Source organism: Rhinichthys klamathensis, unplaced genomic scaffold, assembly GCF_029890125.1.
Source record: "Rhinichthys klamathensis goyatoka isolate OS25496 unplaced genomic scaffold, OSU_Roscu_1.1 h1tg001048l_1, whole genome shotgun sequence".
In the NCBI taxonomy this organism is placed as follows: domain Eukaryota; kingdom Metazoa; phylum Chordata; class Actinopteri; order Cypriniformes; family Leuciscidae; genus Rhinichthys; species Rhinichthys klamathensis.
In genome coordinates this window covers 37,535-55,478 of record NW_026607320.1, presented here as the reverse complement: position 1 = coordinate 55,478, position 17,944 = coordinate 37,535, and the positions used below count along the sequence as shown (strand labels likewise).

The following is a 17,944-nucleotide window of genomic DNA, read 5'->3' as shown; positions in this document are numbered from 1 at the left end:
CAGTTATAATTAGATAAATTCATTAAAGAATTTGTTTGCTTTTCTCTCGTTACATTAGCCAGACGGATGTTTGACCGCTGCGTTCACGTCTACGCCATGACACAGCATTTTAAAAACCTGGCGCTCAAGTAAAAAGAAGTTGAACTTTGTAAAAACTAGTCATTCCACACATGTGAACTGGCCTCGAGGCTTTGAGTAAAAAACAAAAGCTAAAATAATAAACGTGCATATCGACTGCAACCTTGTATTGTATTCGATCTGAAGTAAAGGGAGTCGATTTATTGTGGATTTGGTTGCGGTTTAAACAACACTTTGATATGAAGGAAGAGGGACTCACTCCGCTGGGAACCGCGGCGCGCTCCAGGTGCGGCGTCTGATAGCCGACCGCGGTCACAGTGATCGCTGCCACACCCGACTCATGATGCACCAGCACCGTCTGGCGACCTGCGGGGAACACACCACATTTTTTATATATACGACACTTTTTATATATACATAACACACATTTCATATATGCATCACAAATACCAGGGCTGAGCGGTATGGCGGTATATGATTGTGTGACAGTAGAAGTGTGTGAACCAGTTGATTAAATATGTAGAAAAATATAATTCAGTCCCACTGTTTGTATAATGGTTATGTGCGATATAGGCATGTCAAAACTGATACTTTATGTACGCAATTATGCTTATACTCATACTTTGATACTTGTACTACTATCATGTCACCATTGGCTTTTGTCTTGCTTAGTTGGTGACACTTAATACTCAACAATATTGTTGATATGAAAACTGAGCTGGACGATGACATCACTGTTTTCTCCAGAGCGGCTATATATATATATATATATAAATGAACTAAATTAATACCTTTTTTACAACAAAAACGAACTGACTTAAGCTGGACTGTGATGCCATTTTCTTCTAGATCTGCTGTACAGCAGAAACAAACTTTTCCTGTTATCTCTGTAAAGCTGCTTTGAAACAATCTGTATTGTAAAAAGCGCTATATAAATAAAGGAGACTTGACATTTTGGTCTTTCTGGCTATTTATTGTTAATATTATCAACCATTTGTTTCAGCTGTAATCTTATGCTCATGTTTTAGTGTTTAAATTGATTTATTGTGATATATGCTATATAAAATGAGTCTGGGCCAGATGTACTAACGCTTTTGCGCCCACTTCAGGCGTATTTGTTTCGCAAAGTGCGCATAAAACCATGGCGAGGTATGTACGAATGGAACGCACCGAGAGGAAAGCGCAGACTGCCTGTCACGGGAACTGAAAATGGCAAAATGCGCTTTTCGTGTCATACATATGCATTGATGGGATGGTCAAGGGGAAAGTGTCCCATAAAGAGATGGGAGGGGAAGCGTAAACTGCGCCTAATTACGTATTCCGCGTTATGTACAGAAAAAGCCGGTGAAAGCGCGCCTCTATTTTGCGCTGAAGATTCTCCGCCTCTTAAAAGCAGGTGTAACTTAGGAAGCGGGTTTCCTGGCATACGCCTCCTGGTGAAGTGGCAGCAGTAATCCGGGCAAGACGAAGACATAGGAGACGAGCTGAAAATATTTTTGCCACAAGAATCACACTTTTTCAGTTGAGTGAAAACAAAATCATTAAGCGTTACAGATTAAGCAGCTCCGCAATATTAGTTACTGGAAGAAATCAGAGATGACATCGAATCTCCGACTCAGCGTTCACATTCCATTCCAGCAGTTGTTAAACTCCTCGCTACATTACAATTATTGCCATCAGGATCATTTCAAACGCAGTGAGAGGAGGAGACCCATTAGTTTACGGTATAGTGTGTGTGGACAGGCACATTTACCTGATGAACTGCAGGTTTGGTACATAACACACACACTGCGCTTTCACATCTAGCGCTTTCTGCGTCCTGGCCATGGCGCTATCAACGCAGCGTTCGCAAATGCACGTACATCTGGCCCTCAGTGTTAGGATTTTTGCCATACCATCCTTCCCTAATACATATTTGTACTTCATAATCACCAATGATCTCAGTATTCATTATAAGGTACCGTGAAGTTTTTTCTGCTTGCTGTCGTCCTCGTGCACGTGTAGTTTCATGGGCATGGTCGGCTCGATGCTGGCCAGGGAGACTCTGGAGGACTCCCAGATCATACTCAACGAGCTGAAGTTATCAAACCTCCGTCCCTGCTGGTCGAAGGCCGACACATCCAGCTCGGGGTTGTGGTAGTTGGAGACGGGCACCTGCAGAACGAGCACAAATGACACTGAACTTCTTTCATGTTAAAGGGGTGCTTGATTATGATTTCACTTTTCTAACTGTAGTCAGTGTGTAATGTCGCTGTTTGAGCATAAACATCTGCAAAGTTACAATGCTCAAAGTTCAAAGCAAAGGGAGATATTTTCGTTTACAGAAATCGCTTTTTAAGGACTACAACAAACGGCTGGTAGGAACTACACAAGCTTCCTCCTGGGTTAGTGACATCACCAACCCCAATATTTACATAAACCCCGCCCACGGGAACGCAATTATAGATTGTCATCACAGAATATGCTAATCAATGACTAGAAGATAGTTAACTCCACATAAGCTACATAAATTCATCAACTAACAATTCATAAAATGTCCTGTTGTTCTACATGTCGTCACTTCTTCTTGAGTCTCTCCATCTTTGTCCGACTCCGGTTTGAACATAAAAGGCTAAAAGTTTTAGAAATTTTCTGTTTTTTTAACCCTAACCAAATTTTCACATGCTTTAAAAAATATCTATGGGGCATTTTGTGCTAAAACTTCACACACACACACACACACTCTGGGGACTTCAGAGACTTATTTTCCATCTTGTGAAAGGGCATTATAGGTCATGTATATCTCAGGTCCCTTAAGCCTGCAGACGCTGAGCGTTTGGGTGCTCACCACTTGTTTGTTCTGCTGCAGCAGAGGGCAGGACACGTCCAGCTGAGGGCTCATGTAGATGGGGGTCAGTGTGAGGCGTGATGGAGGAGCACACACAAACTTCACAACAGCCGGTTCCACCGCAGGGAAGGGGTTCGTCATGGTGGGCTGGTTCCCAACAGTCACTGCTAAGATCTGCGGAGACACAATTATTCGAACATTTCAAACATATCAATCAAACATATCAATCCACATTCCTAGTGGACAGTCTAGAGCAGTGTTGCTCAAATGGCGGACTGGTTCCATCCGGATCGTGGGACATAATTGCTCCATTTTACCGTTTCTACAGATGAAAGTGAGCAGCACGTCATAACGGAGCGGTTCACGTCACAAGCACTCAGGGTTGTTTATGGTAATGACCTTTCGGAGCTATATCTATATTTTATCTAGAGCTAAAAGTGCTTCATTCAAGCCCTGTCCGCTCTGTGCACGTTGCTTCTCTCTTCCCCTCGCTTATAAAGCTCCACATTAAGAGCTGCAGATGACGCAGTTATTTTACCAACAGTAGCAGAAACACGGTGCGCAGCAAAATAGATACTTTCACTAAAACACTGCAGAAAACAATGCAGCTAATACAATTATTTGTATCTGTCATACAGATTACTCTGACCATTTAACTAAACAAGGTTTGACACAAGTTGATGTGTTGTCTTTAGACATTGTTTTCATACATTTAGGATTATTAATCAGCATATAAAGAGCATTTCATAATAAACAATGTTAGAATTTGGAAAATTATTTAGAGATGGCAAGTAAAGAAAAAAAAAAAGTATAAATAACTAGTTAACTTTGTTTTGTCTTCATGATAAGAGTTTTGATTACTAAAAAACAAACAATGTATGTAATCTAACTATTGCTTTGAGTAAAATATAAAAATGGTCCATACTTTTCATGAGAGGTAAACCCTGTTTTCTCAGTGCCTTCTATGTGCCATACACATAGGTGTCTAAATGTACAATACATAAATAAATAAAAATAGCATACATCTGAGCTAACCTCTTTATATTCATATCCAGTTGGGAGAAATATTTACTTTTTTTGGGTAAATCTTTGGTTAAAAAAAAAAAAAAAAAAAAAAAACTCTTTTGGCTCCCTGGGCCCATCTTTGATGACTATTTTAAGCGTTAAGGTTTTTTTTCTTTTACAGAGAACTACGGCTGCCTTGATGGAGATGTATAAGTTCGGTTTCTAAAAAGTACAGTCCGGACCTGCGCTGGGAAGGAGCTACAGAGACCGGAGAACACGCCGGGTCTGCAGGACATGAGATGTACCTGTTCTCCCAGAGCTCTGCACGTGGCTCTGACCAGGTGTCGGGAGTAGGAGCGCGAGGCAGGGCCCTGCAGAGACAGCGCAACGCTGCTGTGGTCCTCAGCCGTCAGGTTCCTGAAGAACTTGGATGGCTCCAGCACCCAGGGCCTCGGGCCTCCTTCAAACAGCATGTCTTTAGAGGAGCCCAACGTCACCACAGCCACAGCCACGGGGTCAACCGGCTGCCGAAGACGAGGAGGCACGTCATCTACAGGTCACTGCTCACTCCTCCATCTTTAAACGCATATTCAAACATCTTACCTTGAGAGGCGGGTAGGCGGCGATGGTGATCTTTGCACTGAGGTGAACATTACTATGGGTATAGCTGACCAACAGGTTGGTGTAACCAGGGGTCAAGGCCTTAACACGAACCCCGCTGCAGTGGCCCTGACCTGGAGCAAGTCTACCTGAAGACACACACACTCAAAAAATACTGCAAGAGTACAACTCTACACACACTTGGATTACTAGCATAACACTTTGCTTGCTTCTGTTAAATCTGCCAATATTAATACAACAAAATCATATTTGTATCTCTTAAATAACACAAACGGAGTATCAAGATATTATTTGTAATTTTCGCATTTATACACCATTAATGCAGGACTTCAAATCACCTGCTGTGAAAAACGCTCTCATTATTATGCATAACCCGTATGTCTTTTTTTGTTTAAAAAAGATTTGACCTTTGTACTTCCGGTAGGGCTGGGAGTTATGACGATATATATAATCGTTAGAGATTTTGCTGTATTGTTTATACCGTGGTATGCATATATATACCCACATTAGCACAGTACTAAAAATCATTAACACTTTAGTGTGATAAATCCAAAAAAATCCAAAAAAGTAATTAAGCACAATAAGCCGGAATCGGATCCTTAAGGTCAGGAATCAGATACTAGTTATAAAATTACAATTTTAATTCCTCTCATCGATTCCTGTGAACACATTTAATGTGGTTTTAAACCGAAGCACAAGAAGATTCGAAAGAGATCTCAATTCTGTTTTCTGAGCACTTGCACATAACGAATACTGAATGGAGTCTCTTTCATGTCTTCTTGCACTTGAACGGACAAATACCCCAAATTATGTCAAAATATCGTCAAATATAACAGTTGTATATGTCATAAGTGAAAGTAAACAGTGGTTACCCATATTCTTCAAAATACCTTCTTTAGTGTTCAGAAGAAGAAATAAATTCATACAGGTTTGGAGCAACTCGAGGGAGGTAATAGATTGATTTGTAGGTGAACGATCCGGTTCCAGGCAAGAAACCGAATCTGTTCGTTTAGCGTGAACTGAACTCACCCTCCAGCAGCTGGAAGAGGCCGTGGCTCTCCATGTCCACCTGCATGTCGAAGTGTGAGCAGTCACTGAGCGTCACCCTCTCTCCGGCCAGCTGACCGAAGATGCGCAGCGGCAGGTCCAGGTTCAGGCCCACGCGGGCCTCCACTGCACACGGGCTGAACTCCATGCCCACCGGCTCGATCACATACACCTGCAGGAGCAACAGAGCACACGCATTATTCATTCATTTCGGGCTGGGCAACGATTAATCGCATCCTAAATAAAAGTTTGCGTTTACGTCATATATGTTTGTGTACAGTTCACAATTATTTTCGTATATATATAAATATACACATATGCATGTATTCATTTAAGAAATATTTGCATGTATCTACTGTTTATATATTTAAACATAATTTATATTATAAATAAATATAAATATTTTATATATAAATAACACATTTTTCTTAAATATATACATGCATGTGTGTGTATTTATATATACAAAATAATTATACACAGTACACACACATTACGTAAACAAACTTTTATTTTGCACAGCACTAATTTATGATTTAACGCCATATCAGCAGCAAAGGCTATATTCATGGCAATCAACAGTATTTCAATTTGTACAAATAATTATGATTACAATATTATTTTGATACATTGTTTAAAATAAATTAATTTTCAGAAAACAGATTATCTAAGAGAAGAGCTCAAAATGTCTATGCTCAAACACAATCAGTTATTTAAAAAAAATTCAAGAATGATACATCTAGACCAGTAATTAAACCCATCTTGATTTGTACGAGCATGAGCGTTGGCCTCACCTTCATGTCTCCGTAGTGCAGGGGATTTCTGACGTCGTGGGCGTAGACCGCACTGACGCCGACGTCCCGGACCGTGGTCATCACGCCCTTCACTGTGACCGTGGCGACGGCCGCGTTAGTGGACGACCAGCTGAAGTTCCCACTCCCTCCAGTCGCCTGAAGCAGACACAACATCACATTCATGCACACACCTCACACATAAGAACAGATTCAAACTATTTCCACTTATGTGTTTACAATGCTAAATGATTAGTGTCTGACAAAGAAAAGAGAGCCGTACGACACCTGGATGGTGTACTGGTAGGCTCCCTCTTTAGGCTGCCATGGGAAGGTGAGGATGGCGGGTCTGAGGACGATGGGGTCGTAGATCTCCACGTCCTGCTCGTTACGCACAGGAACAGAGAGTGCGTGGACACTTCCTGCCTGAAGACACACACGAGGTCACAACAAACTAGAGTAGTGTCGATAAACCACCACTGAACACTGGGAAGATCCTTGTAACTGGGGTCAATGATACAATTTTAAATGCTTAAGAAAACAAATGTTCACCCTGTAACAAGACAAAAACCTACTTGATCGACGACTGCTTTCAGTGTGCCATCAATCCCAGTCTGACCTCGTCTCAAAGCTCTCACGTGGTGGTAAGATCCATTAACAGACGATTCCAGAACCACAAAGTACTCGCTAGGGAATGTGGTTTCTATACGGATATTCTGTGAAAATATGAGTTTTCATAAAATAAAATAAAACACTGCCACAAGTTTTGAATTTAATTTACACTATTAACTAATTGTTTTTACAATATTTTTTTAAAGAACCACTTCCATCTCATATGTTCAAAAGAACAGAAGCATCATTCACATTTATAGCCTTTTGAGGAAACCACTGTTGTAGTTTTTTTTATTAAATTTAATAAATTACTTGTGTGGTTTAGATTGCACATACAAAAACCACTGAGTATACCATAAAAGTTAATTAGTCCACTGACGTGAGGCAGTCACATGAGCTTTTTGATGCGCAGCTGGTACTTTATTCTGTAGTTGTGTTTATCAAAGTTTATGTGCATCTTTTAATAATGAATAAAACATTGATCTACCTTAAAGGGAAAATGTGTATTCTGTCATTCACCCTAATGTCGTTCCAAACCCACAAGTCAACGCAACCAAAACTTTCATGCCATTAAAAAGTACAAAAAAACATTGAAAAGTCTTCTGATAACTTTATGTAATGACCATATGTAATGTAGGATTTTATTATCATATAAACACTGATCAGCAAATGTACTTCGAGCACATCAAATATGGCAAACAGAAGCTCAAACGTGCTTATGTGTCAGGCTAGAACAATGCTTTATTTTCGGGTGAGCTATCCCTTTAAGCGAGTGTAGTGATTTAGTAATTGTTTATGAAGTTTTCAGATATCTCTCTACTCATGATGAGCAGAAGATGCATTTAGTGATATTGAAAAGAATAGAAAAAACAAAGACATATTTTAAAAGTCCAAACTCAACTTACGTCAGACAGATAAAGCTTGTGGCCTGACTTATCAAACACTTCAATGAAGATCTCATATTTCCTCCCTGTCTCAAGGACCCAGCGATCCTCAGGATAAATCTTGAATGCTAGCAGAGAAGACGACAAACACAAAAAGTTTCAATCAATTATAGTCAATCAACTATACTAAAACATCTTATTAAATTACTTATCAATTTATCATCCTAATGAGATTACAAGTTGTCAAAACTCCTGACATTTTTCTCCATGCAAAGCTAATGAAGAGACGAACCCAAGTATCCAGGCTCCACAACATAGATCGTGCTGTTGGGGAGTCGGGAAACGCCCTGCATCCCGAGACCTTGGCGTTCAGAATCAAGGAAACCTCAGAGTAAAGTCATCAAATACACCGCTGCAAACACAAGCAATCAGTCTAACTGAAGCTGGCCAGTGTGAAGGATACTCTTGTGGTCCAGCACGATGTTGGTGTGTCCATGCTGAAGGGCAAAGACTGTAGAGCTGCTCTGGTCCAGGTGTGCGACAGGAGCCTCAGGGTTTCCATTAGCGGTGACCACACCGTTCTGAAGCTGGAGCTCATACTGATCACAGGGCATGGACAGCTCTGCAATGAGGACGACACACTCAGCCGTGTAAAACACAACATCGACAACCCATATGGACATTTTTTCCCAATATTTAAGTTAAAACTATAGTGATTATCAATGTATTGATAATTTAGAGAGAGGGCGTGTTATCCGGATCCTTAAATGGACGCCTTCCTACAGGGTAGATGTACAATGGATGGCAATGCAGAGGCAATGGTGCAGCTTTAACTTCTATTATTAGACCCATTATTACACATTGGTAATGGATTATAGCCGGATTAGTTTGTTATTTTTGGCCAAAAATCTTAAACACGCTGTAATAACCAAAGAGTAGGGGTGTAACAATATATCATAATACAAAAATGCAACAATTCGTGGATAGTGACAATAGGTATTGTGTATAGTTCATCCAAAATAAAAGTTACTTTGTTTTAGTGTCAGTACTACATTAAACTGCTATATATAATGTTGAATATAATGTATAATAAAGCAATGGGGGAATATCTGTGGGTCCTGATAATGCCAAATGTCTGATGTTACCAGTATTTTAATATATCTAGTCAGTGAGTGACCGAGATCAAGCATATTCGTCTAAAATAATTGTGTATTTTCAGCTTCAGAATCATGAATATTGTTATTCTGATGTCACTATTGTCCTGTGCTTTGGGTTTCCAGCACCAAGTCCAAGTCTTATAAACTTATACACCCACAATGTAATGCCAAATTTACCATTTTAATCAACATTATATATTTTTGTTTACATTTTATTATATGTCTTGGAGTATTGCAATAATATGGTATTGTGAGTTCAGTATCGGGATATGTATCGAATCGTCACATGAGGCCATCGTTACACCCCTACCAGAGACACAATCATTTATTGATAAATGAATAAAAGCTTACCTGTAATCTTTCCCTGACGGATTTTCTGGACTTTGTATGTGATGGAGGTGCCAGCCAGCAGATACACATCATACGCAGGACTCAAGAGAATGTTCTCCAGGATCAGCAGTCGGACCTCGGCAGCACCGACATCCTGAAAACAGTCCAGATCGAAGTGTGCCACAAGCAGACAACACATTCATGAGCACAACACCACTCTTGCTAACATATTAAAATCTATAACGTTACATCTTTATTCTCAAAACATGGCCAAAAATCTATTCATATGAAGGATCAAATCAATCACACATGTGACATGGACCTTATAGATGGCCTCTTGTATTTTGGCTTTGAGTTTGGCGTGGCCGGTTTTGATTCCTGAAACGAGGATGATATCGCCCTGATGTCCCACTCGCTCCATCTCAGAGATATACGCTGGAGGAGTGTACGCCGACTCCGCAAACCTCAGGACCCTACACACACACACACACACGGCAACATGACACGCGCCGCAGGCGTGAACAGAGCACAGTCGTGGTGGACGACATATAAAATGAATGTAAAATGAGGATTTGAAGGATAGATCCTTCACTTCAATAAATGGTGCTATCTTATGGTTGTCTAATGTTTTGTCACAAGGAATGTTTTTTGTAAAGATATATCTTTAAGCAGATTACAATCCAGACAGAACAGACAGTTTTCATTCACATATAATTGAAAGGATAGTTCACCAAGAATTGATCATTCATAAATTCCCCACCCTCGTGTCGTACCAAACCTTTATGACTTTCTTTGTTCCATAAAAGAAAAGACAGAATATTTTGGTGTTTTTTTTGTCTATACAATGAGTGAAAAAATGTCACTTTTTATTTTTGGGTGAACTATCGATATAAATATTGCGTTTACCTCAGCTAAGGGATTAAACAACACTCTTCAGAGCTTATAATGAAATCCATATTTGTTTTGTTATGCTTAAGAAATGTGATAAAAGAGCACGACCAAGTAAAAGGCAGCATGATGTGGTGACGGAAGCGTGAGCTCTTACTGTAGGGTGTTGTAGGAATCAGGGAAACCTGCCATTTCGGCGTCCTTCACGATGGTCCACTCGAACAACAGACTGGCTAGAGTACTGAAGGTGTTCCCTGAAGAGCCAATGAGGAACACTTTACCCAGACTGCACATGAATGACATCATGGAAGCTTCAAACTGTTGTTTATGTGTGCGGTAGTTAACAACGATGCATAAGTGTGTATAGTGGTCAATGACGAATTAGAGTGTTATTATGATTTCCATGAAATATTAACCACATATTATACCAAACTACGTAAGATTTTGTTTTCGGATATTTTATTCTTATAATGATGCTCTTTTCCATTATGATATCCAAACAGGTGCATCACCCTGTCCAAACAATTACATCAAAATTAATTTTAATTTAAGAAATTGTAATCATGCTAGCCATAGAATAGGTATAGTCCAATTAGTACAAGTTGATTTGTAATCACCTTGTTCACATCTTTAGCTTAAATGGAATGAATACAAATGATGACTCGATGCTTAAATGTACAGCTTGAGGTTTGACCAGTGGAAAAAACTGTAAAATCTTAATTCCTCCAACAATTTGAAACCTACAAAAATCATTCATCAGATCCAGACAGATGTATTATTACAATGCACACTTGATTTTTAAGTCCCCCTGTGGTGAAAATTAAGCTTTAAAATTTTATTTATGCGTCTATGTGGTGTTTTTAATATGCTTTAAGACAAACCATGTCCAAAGTCAACACCATTGCGGAGTATTTTCTCCTTAAAAAACACGGTGTGAAATCGCTGGTGTTTCTGACGTCACAAACTACCTTGTAACCAATCAGATCAACATGTGATCGTCAACCAGTGGATCTCTGAGCTGAGGGAGTGGAGGCGGAGCTCATTTGCATATTCATAGAACCGCGTATACTAAATGAGGCAAGGGTGTCAAGTTACATTCAAGCTATTTTAAGGCATGAATCCTTTGATCACCAAAATGACATTTTAAAAAAATATGACTACAGGGGGACTTTAACCCTTTATGACCTGCCATAGAACAATTCCACCAGAGTATATCTTTGTCATACATCAAAATAATCCTTACTCTCCCAATTTGAAGGCTATGTTTGTAAAAAATCAATAGTAACTAGATAAATATCTCAAAAGTCCAATAAACAAAAAGAAAAACAATTTTAATTATTTATTTTTTACATATTTTATTCAATACAAAAAATGGATAAATGTCAACCTCAAACTTGTCAATGTGAAAAACGTGCATAAAACAATTTAAAACTATACAGAATTGATTTGAACTGTTTACATAAATTAGTTTTGAAGATACACTCATTTTTACACTCATTCAAAAAAAGGGAGGGGAAATGCCATGTAAAATATTCAATTACATTTGTGGTCAAACAGATAACATTTTGCTTTTGAATATTGATTGAACATTGAATTGGTTAAAATATAAAATAAATAGATGAGCAGACGTATAGTTAATCGTCATCGGACGCAATTAGTATTTCCAAAACCTCCGCGTCCGTGTACTTTCGTTTAGACATAACGTTGTGTGCGTCCGCGCACGCGCGTGTGTGTGTGAATGTGCTTGTATTTGTGAGTGTCTAAAGGAGAAAGTAATGATAAAATAAAGCAATGGTAAAAAGACAATAACGATAAGAAGGAACATATAGCAAATGGGAGTCAAACGGGAGTCAAACGTGTGATTTTTTCCCCCCCAAACCACTTTAGCGGAAATCCCGCCCTGCAGCCGATTTCATTGGTTTAGGTTACAGTGACGGGTAGGTTTAGGGATCAGTGTTTGGTGTAGGCAATCTGTACAGTGATTGACATGACCAATGACTTTAGAATCGGCTGCAGGGCGGGATTTCCGCTGAAGTGGTTTGGGAAGAAAAAAAAATCACGCGAGTCAAACGCATGGTCAAATGCTTGTGACGTCACAACATGCGACACACCCGGGGGTCATAGTGCACAGAACGTGATACGTCAATGAGCCATCGGAAGACGTAACTATCAATCGCAGATCTACAGAACATGTCAGCAGCCATATCACCCTGTAGCCCAAGACTGGTTGCCCACTGAAGCTAAGCAGGGTTGAGCCTGGTTAGTACCTGGATGGGAGACCTCCTGAGAAAACCAGGTTGCTACTGGAAGAGGTGTTAGTGAGGCCAGCAGGGGGCGCTCACCCTGTGGTCTGTGTGGGTCCTAACGCCCCAATATAGTGACGGGGACACTATACTGTCAAAAAGCACCGTCCTTCGGATGAGACGTTAAACTGAGGCCCTGACTCTCTGTGGTCATTAAAAATCCCATGGCACTTCTCGTAAAGAGTAGGGGTGTAACCCCGGTGTCCTGGCCACAATCCAACCATTGGCCCCTGCCAATCATGGCCTCCTAATAATCCCCATCCACTGAATTGGCTCTATCACTCTCTCTCCTCTCCAACTATAGCTAGTGTGTGCCGTCACTAGCCGTCGCATCATCCAAGTGGATGCTGCACACTGGTGCTGGTTGAGGAGAGACCCCCTGAAATGATTGTAAAGCGCTTTGGGTGTACAGTAGTACATATGAAAGCGCTATATAAATGCCTCATTCATTCATTCATTCATGTGTGCAAAGACGTGCAATGCATTTTTGTGTGTTTTTTTTTGTAAATGCTTATTACGCAGTTTGTACAGACTGATTAGAGGGTGAAAACAACGCAACATGGGCTTGATCTGAACATGTTACATCTCTGGTTTTGTATGCAAAAAGAATGATTGAGCTAGCCATTTGGTTTCAGTTTCTATAGGCTTTTAAACAGACACGCAAACGGGAGCGTCAGTCTTAAAGGGTTAATAGAAGTTTTCATTTTACGATAACTTTTTACATATCCTATTTCATTCGAAAGTGAAACAGGAATGGTATATCGCAACAAAATTACATCCTTATAGTTTGTAATGTTAATTACCTTATAAAAGACAGTATTGTTTTTGCTTGGCGATACAAGCTAGAGAAGAACAAGAGTGAGCATGAGTGTGTGAAGACTCACCCTCGGAGTCGAGCGCATGGATCTTCAGCTCCAGTGGGGAATCCTCCAGGTGAAGCTCTCGCGTGGTGGACTCGATCTGGATCTCACTGATCACATCCACTATAGCATCACAGCGCAGCACCTGTCCTGTCACTGAGCACAGATCAACAGAAGGACTGAGCCTCATACATTCTTCACAGCTGGACAACTACTCTGAACTACATTCGCTAATAATATTGTCAAACAACAGACATATGTAATAGGAAAACAAACTCTTATTTAGGCATTATAAATTGATATCAGCTAATTTCCATTCAGAGTAACCTGATCGGAGGTTACTGATCTGGGGCCGTATTCACAAAGAATTTTAAGGCTAAAAGTAGCTCCTAACTGGTGAATTTAGCAGCAACTCCTAAAAATAATGGGCGTGTCACTCCTAACTTTAGGACTCCTAATTTTTTTCACTAAGAGTAATTCACGAAGCATTTTAGCCCTAAAAGTAGCAGCTAAGTCTGGGACAGCTTAAAAGAAGTCGAGAGGACTCCTAACTCACTAAGACCTATTCACAAAGGATTGTAGCGCACACCAGCGCCTCTCGCAGTCGTCCGGGGTCCGCGACACAAGCGGGAACGCTGCATTGATCTGCAAACAAATCCTCTCCCATTCTCACGCTTAGTTCTGCTTGATATCCCAGTGCCGAATTTCCCTTTTATTATGGTTTTTTTCAGCACCAGCTGGGCCAGCAGCAGTAACTGATCCTGCGTCCAGTTGGGCTTTCTTTTCTGTTTTGGCGACTTCATAATCCACCGTCATTCAACTAGTACATTACTTAAATAGGAGCAACATTTCCTTGCTTTAAGTAGTATATTTAGGCTAATAGGATGTCAATTAACCAAGCAAGTGTTAATGCAAGTGTTGTTTTTTATTATTAGGCAAGTGGCGGTTTTCATTAATTAGGGTATTAGGCTACCTTGATTTAATTTAGTTTAATTCAAGACTTTTCTCTCTCTCTGCCTTTTTAGAACTATACTTCACAGCCTGCACAAACATGTCATTATATATGCATTTCGTTGACATTACTATTATTATTTAGTGTAGGACACAGACATATTTAGATGTCGTAATTCCATGATTTGTTGCGTCTGTGTTATGTCCCGCATGATGGCCTGTCATCTAACAACCAATCACCGTGATCATTGCGGGGAAACTCGTGCATGAGAACTGACGTCATCCATAGCAACGAAGACTCACTCTTAGTTTAGGAGTTGTCATTTTTCCTTACTAAGAGTAGGTCTGAAAGGCGTTGTGAATAACTTTTAAGAAAAAACTCCTAGCAAAAATATTTTAGTGCGATTTAGGAGTACTCCTAGTGGTAAGATAAAATTCTTTGTGAATACGGCCCCTGATCTTCACTTCAGAAGGCCTTTATTAACCCCTCAGAGCCGTCTGGAGCACTTTTATCACGGACAGATGCACTTTTATCATGGATAGATGCACTTTTATCATGGACAGATGCACTTTTATCACGGACAGGTGCACTTTTATCACAGATAGATGCACTTTTATCATGGACAGATGCACTTTTATCACAGATAGATGCACTTTTATCACGGACAGATGCACTTTTATCACAGATAGATGCACTTTTATCATGGATAGATGCACTTTTATCACGGACAGATGCACTTTTATCACGGACAGATGCACTTTTATCATGGACAGATGCACTTTTATCATGGACAGATGCACTTTTATCACAGATAGATGCACTTTTATCACGGACAGACACTTTTATCATGGATAGATGCACTTTTAATCACGGACAGATGCACTTTTATCACAGATAGATGCACTTTTATCACGGACAGGTGCACTTATGGATAGATGCACTTTTAATCATGGACAGATGCACTTTTATCACAGATAGATGCACTTTTATCACGGACAGATGCACTTTTATCATGGATAGATGCACTTATCACAGATAGACGCACTTTTATCATGGACAGATGCACTTTTATCATGGACAGATGCACTTTTATCACGGACAGATGCACTTTTATCATGGACAGATGCACTTTTATCATGGACAGATGCACTTTTATCACGGACAGATGCACTTTTATCATGGATAGATGCACTTTTATCATGGACAGATGCACTTTTATCATGGATAGATGCACTTTTATCATGGATAGATGCACTTTTATCACGGACAGATGCACTTTTATGATGGATAGATGCACTTTTATCATGGATAGATGCACTTTTATGATGGACAGATGCACTTTTATCATGGACAGATGCACTTTTATCATGGACAGATGCACTTTTATCATGGACAGATGCACTTTTATCATAGATAGGTGCACTTTTATCATGGACAGATCAGACTGATCTCATGAAATGGCGTATGTATGACACATAAAAAAATATCGCTCCCCAGATGTAGATCTACATTTTGCTTCGTTTTGCTCGGACATTTAACGGCGTAGACATACACGCAAAAGATGACGGTTCGTTTCGGCGTGGACATACACGCGGATAGCTCAAAATGCGTATAGATAACACGCCACTTGACTTGAAAGTGGTGTGTATGTTTACGCAAAGTCATGATGTCATGTTGGACAGATGCACTTTTATGGACTTCCAAGACAGAAACGGCCATTCACTGCCATTATAAAGCTTGGAAGAGCCAGGACATTTTTTAATATAACTCTGGTTGTGTTCGTCTGAAAGAAGAATGTCATATACACCTAGGATGGCTTCAGGGTGAGTAAATCATGGGCTAATTAAAATTTTTGGTTGAACTATCCCTTTTTAAGCATTTGCCTATTTAAATTCAAACAGTGCCTTTTTTTTGCCGGGCAGTGTATATAATCATTTTAGATGGCTTGTAATACAGCACCCAGGTCATTTGGACTACTTTTATACATTTACGGTGCTTATACGCGTCCTTTCTGAAGCTCAAAAGCTCCAGTCTCAGTTCACTGTAATTGTGTGGGAGAGATGGATTAATAACTGATATAACAGTGCATAGCACATTGTCTCTGTAATGATCAATCATAAGGTTACAAACTAACAAGGAATGACAAAGCTACCCAACAATAAGAAAGCCCCAGTGTGTGTGACTCACAGACGTCTTCAGCGAGGATGATGCTGGTGAGGCGGGAGGGCTGGGTGGAGCGGGCCTGCAGGACGGCCCTCTGAGAGCACTGGCGCTCGTCCACCTCCACCGCCTCCACGCTGGCCACCTCCGGCCGGTTCGACGACCTGAGGACACACCATGCATTAATACAGGTATAATATAGCACCTCTGGCCGGTTCGAATACCTGAGGACACAACACGCATTAATACAGGTATAATATAGCACCTCCGGCCGGTTCGAAGACCTGAGGACACAACACGCATTAATACAGGTATAATATAGCACCTCTGGCCGGTTCGAAGACCTGAGGACACAACACGCATTAATACAGGTATAATACACACGGCTCCGGAGAGGGACTTAGGGTTCTAGAAATGTATGCATTTTGACAGGATGTAACACACATTTCACCGGTAACACTTTACAATAAGGTTCCATGTTTACTACATTGTTTCAATTAAAATGAAAATACTTCTTCAGCATTTATTATCTTAGTTAATGTCATAATTTAGTAATCCATTATTAAAATCAAAAGTCGTATCTGTTAATATTATGTAATGGAACTGAGCTAACAAGAACTCAATGAACAGTTGTAATTTTATTAACTATCATTGACAAAGTATAATTAATAGTGTAACAAATATATTGCTCATTGTGAGACAAAGTTTAGCTTATGCATTAACTAACATATCTAATGAGACATGATAATACTTTATTTGTACCTTTTAAGGGAAATTTGTTTTGGGCTATAGTATCCAAATGAAGCTGCATAACAAGTTAGCCACATCAACAACTGTCACACAGTCGTGTCCTTCGCACTAGAGTTTAACAGTCGTGTAGCCTAAGCTAAGGAATAACAGATTTTGTATAGCGGTTGTATCTAAACCTTGAGGTAGAGAGACGTCGACCAGACCGAAGTGGTTCGAATTCTGCATGAAAGGGTCCCGAGTCATTTTCCTTGCCTGTTTGAACATTATTTTGTTGAATATAGACTGAAGAGGAGGTAAAAACTTATTGACCTTATTGTAAAATGTTTCCATTTTACCAGTAGTTGAGTTTTCCTAGCAAGCAAAGTGCAACGTACAATCTGATATTAATAATAAACAAAACTTATAAATATATAAATACAGATAATATATAATGAGTGAGTGAGATAGCTGTGCAAAAAAAAAAAGAGTGCAATAATGTTAAAATAAAATGCAACTCTTAGTATTTAGCATGACATTTATCACATTGATTTAAAATATTTTCTTATCTACAAAGTACAGAAATTGAAAAAAGTGAGATTTGAGCAACTATAACAAACACATCACAACAGCACCACGTGCTTGAGCTTTATGAACTCATCCTTACAGTAATACATTTATTGTTATAGTTACTCTTTTAAAA

The 17,944-nt window shown here is 39.7% G+C and overlaps 1 protein-coding gene across 2 annotated transcripts in view; it reads right to left on the bottom strand.

Moving 5' to 3' along the window:
- The window catches only part of nup210 (nucleoporin 210), a 51,194-nt gene that overhangs the window by 32,862 nt on the left and 388 nt on the right, over positions 1-17,944 (bottom strand). For both annotated transcript variants that reach the window (XR_008806453.1, XM_056244690.1), the window contains exons 2-18: positions 16,543-16,679; positions 13,428-13,559; positions 10,398-10,494; positions 9,675-9,825; positions 9,374-9,506; positions 8,329-8,487; positions 8,158-8,226; positions 7,887-7,993; positions 6,945-7,085; positions 6,658-6,795; positions 6,373-6,528; positions 5,561-5,750; positions 4,514-4,659; positions 4,216-4,434; positions 2,906-3,079; positions 2,040-2,232; positions 338-444 (exon numbers count right to left, since the gene is read on the bottom strand). Coding sequence is in view for 1 of the 2 variants with exons in the window: in XM_056244690.1 (XP_056100665.1) it covers positions 338-444; positions 2,040-2,232; positions 2,906-3,079; positions 4,216-4,434; positions 4,514-4,659; positions 5,561-5,750; positions 6,373-6,528; positions 6,658-6,795; positions 6,945-7,085; positions 7,887-7,993; positions 8,158-8,226; positions 8,329-8,487; positions 9,374-9,506; positions 9,675-9,825; positions 10,398-10,494; positions 13,428-13,559; positions 16,543-16,679 (2,449 nt within the window). In the remaining variant the exon portion in view is untranslated. The remainder of the gene's footprint in view (positions 1-337; positions 445-2,039; positions 2,233-2,905; positions 3,080-4,215; positions 4,435-4,513; positions 4,660-5,560; positions 5,751-6,372; positions 6,529-6,657; positions 6,796-6,944; positions 7,086-7,886; positions 7,994-8,157; positions 8,227-8,328; positions 8,488-9,373; positions 9,507-9,674; positions 9,826-10,397; positions 10,495-13,427; positions 13,560-16,542; positions 16,680-17,944) is intronic.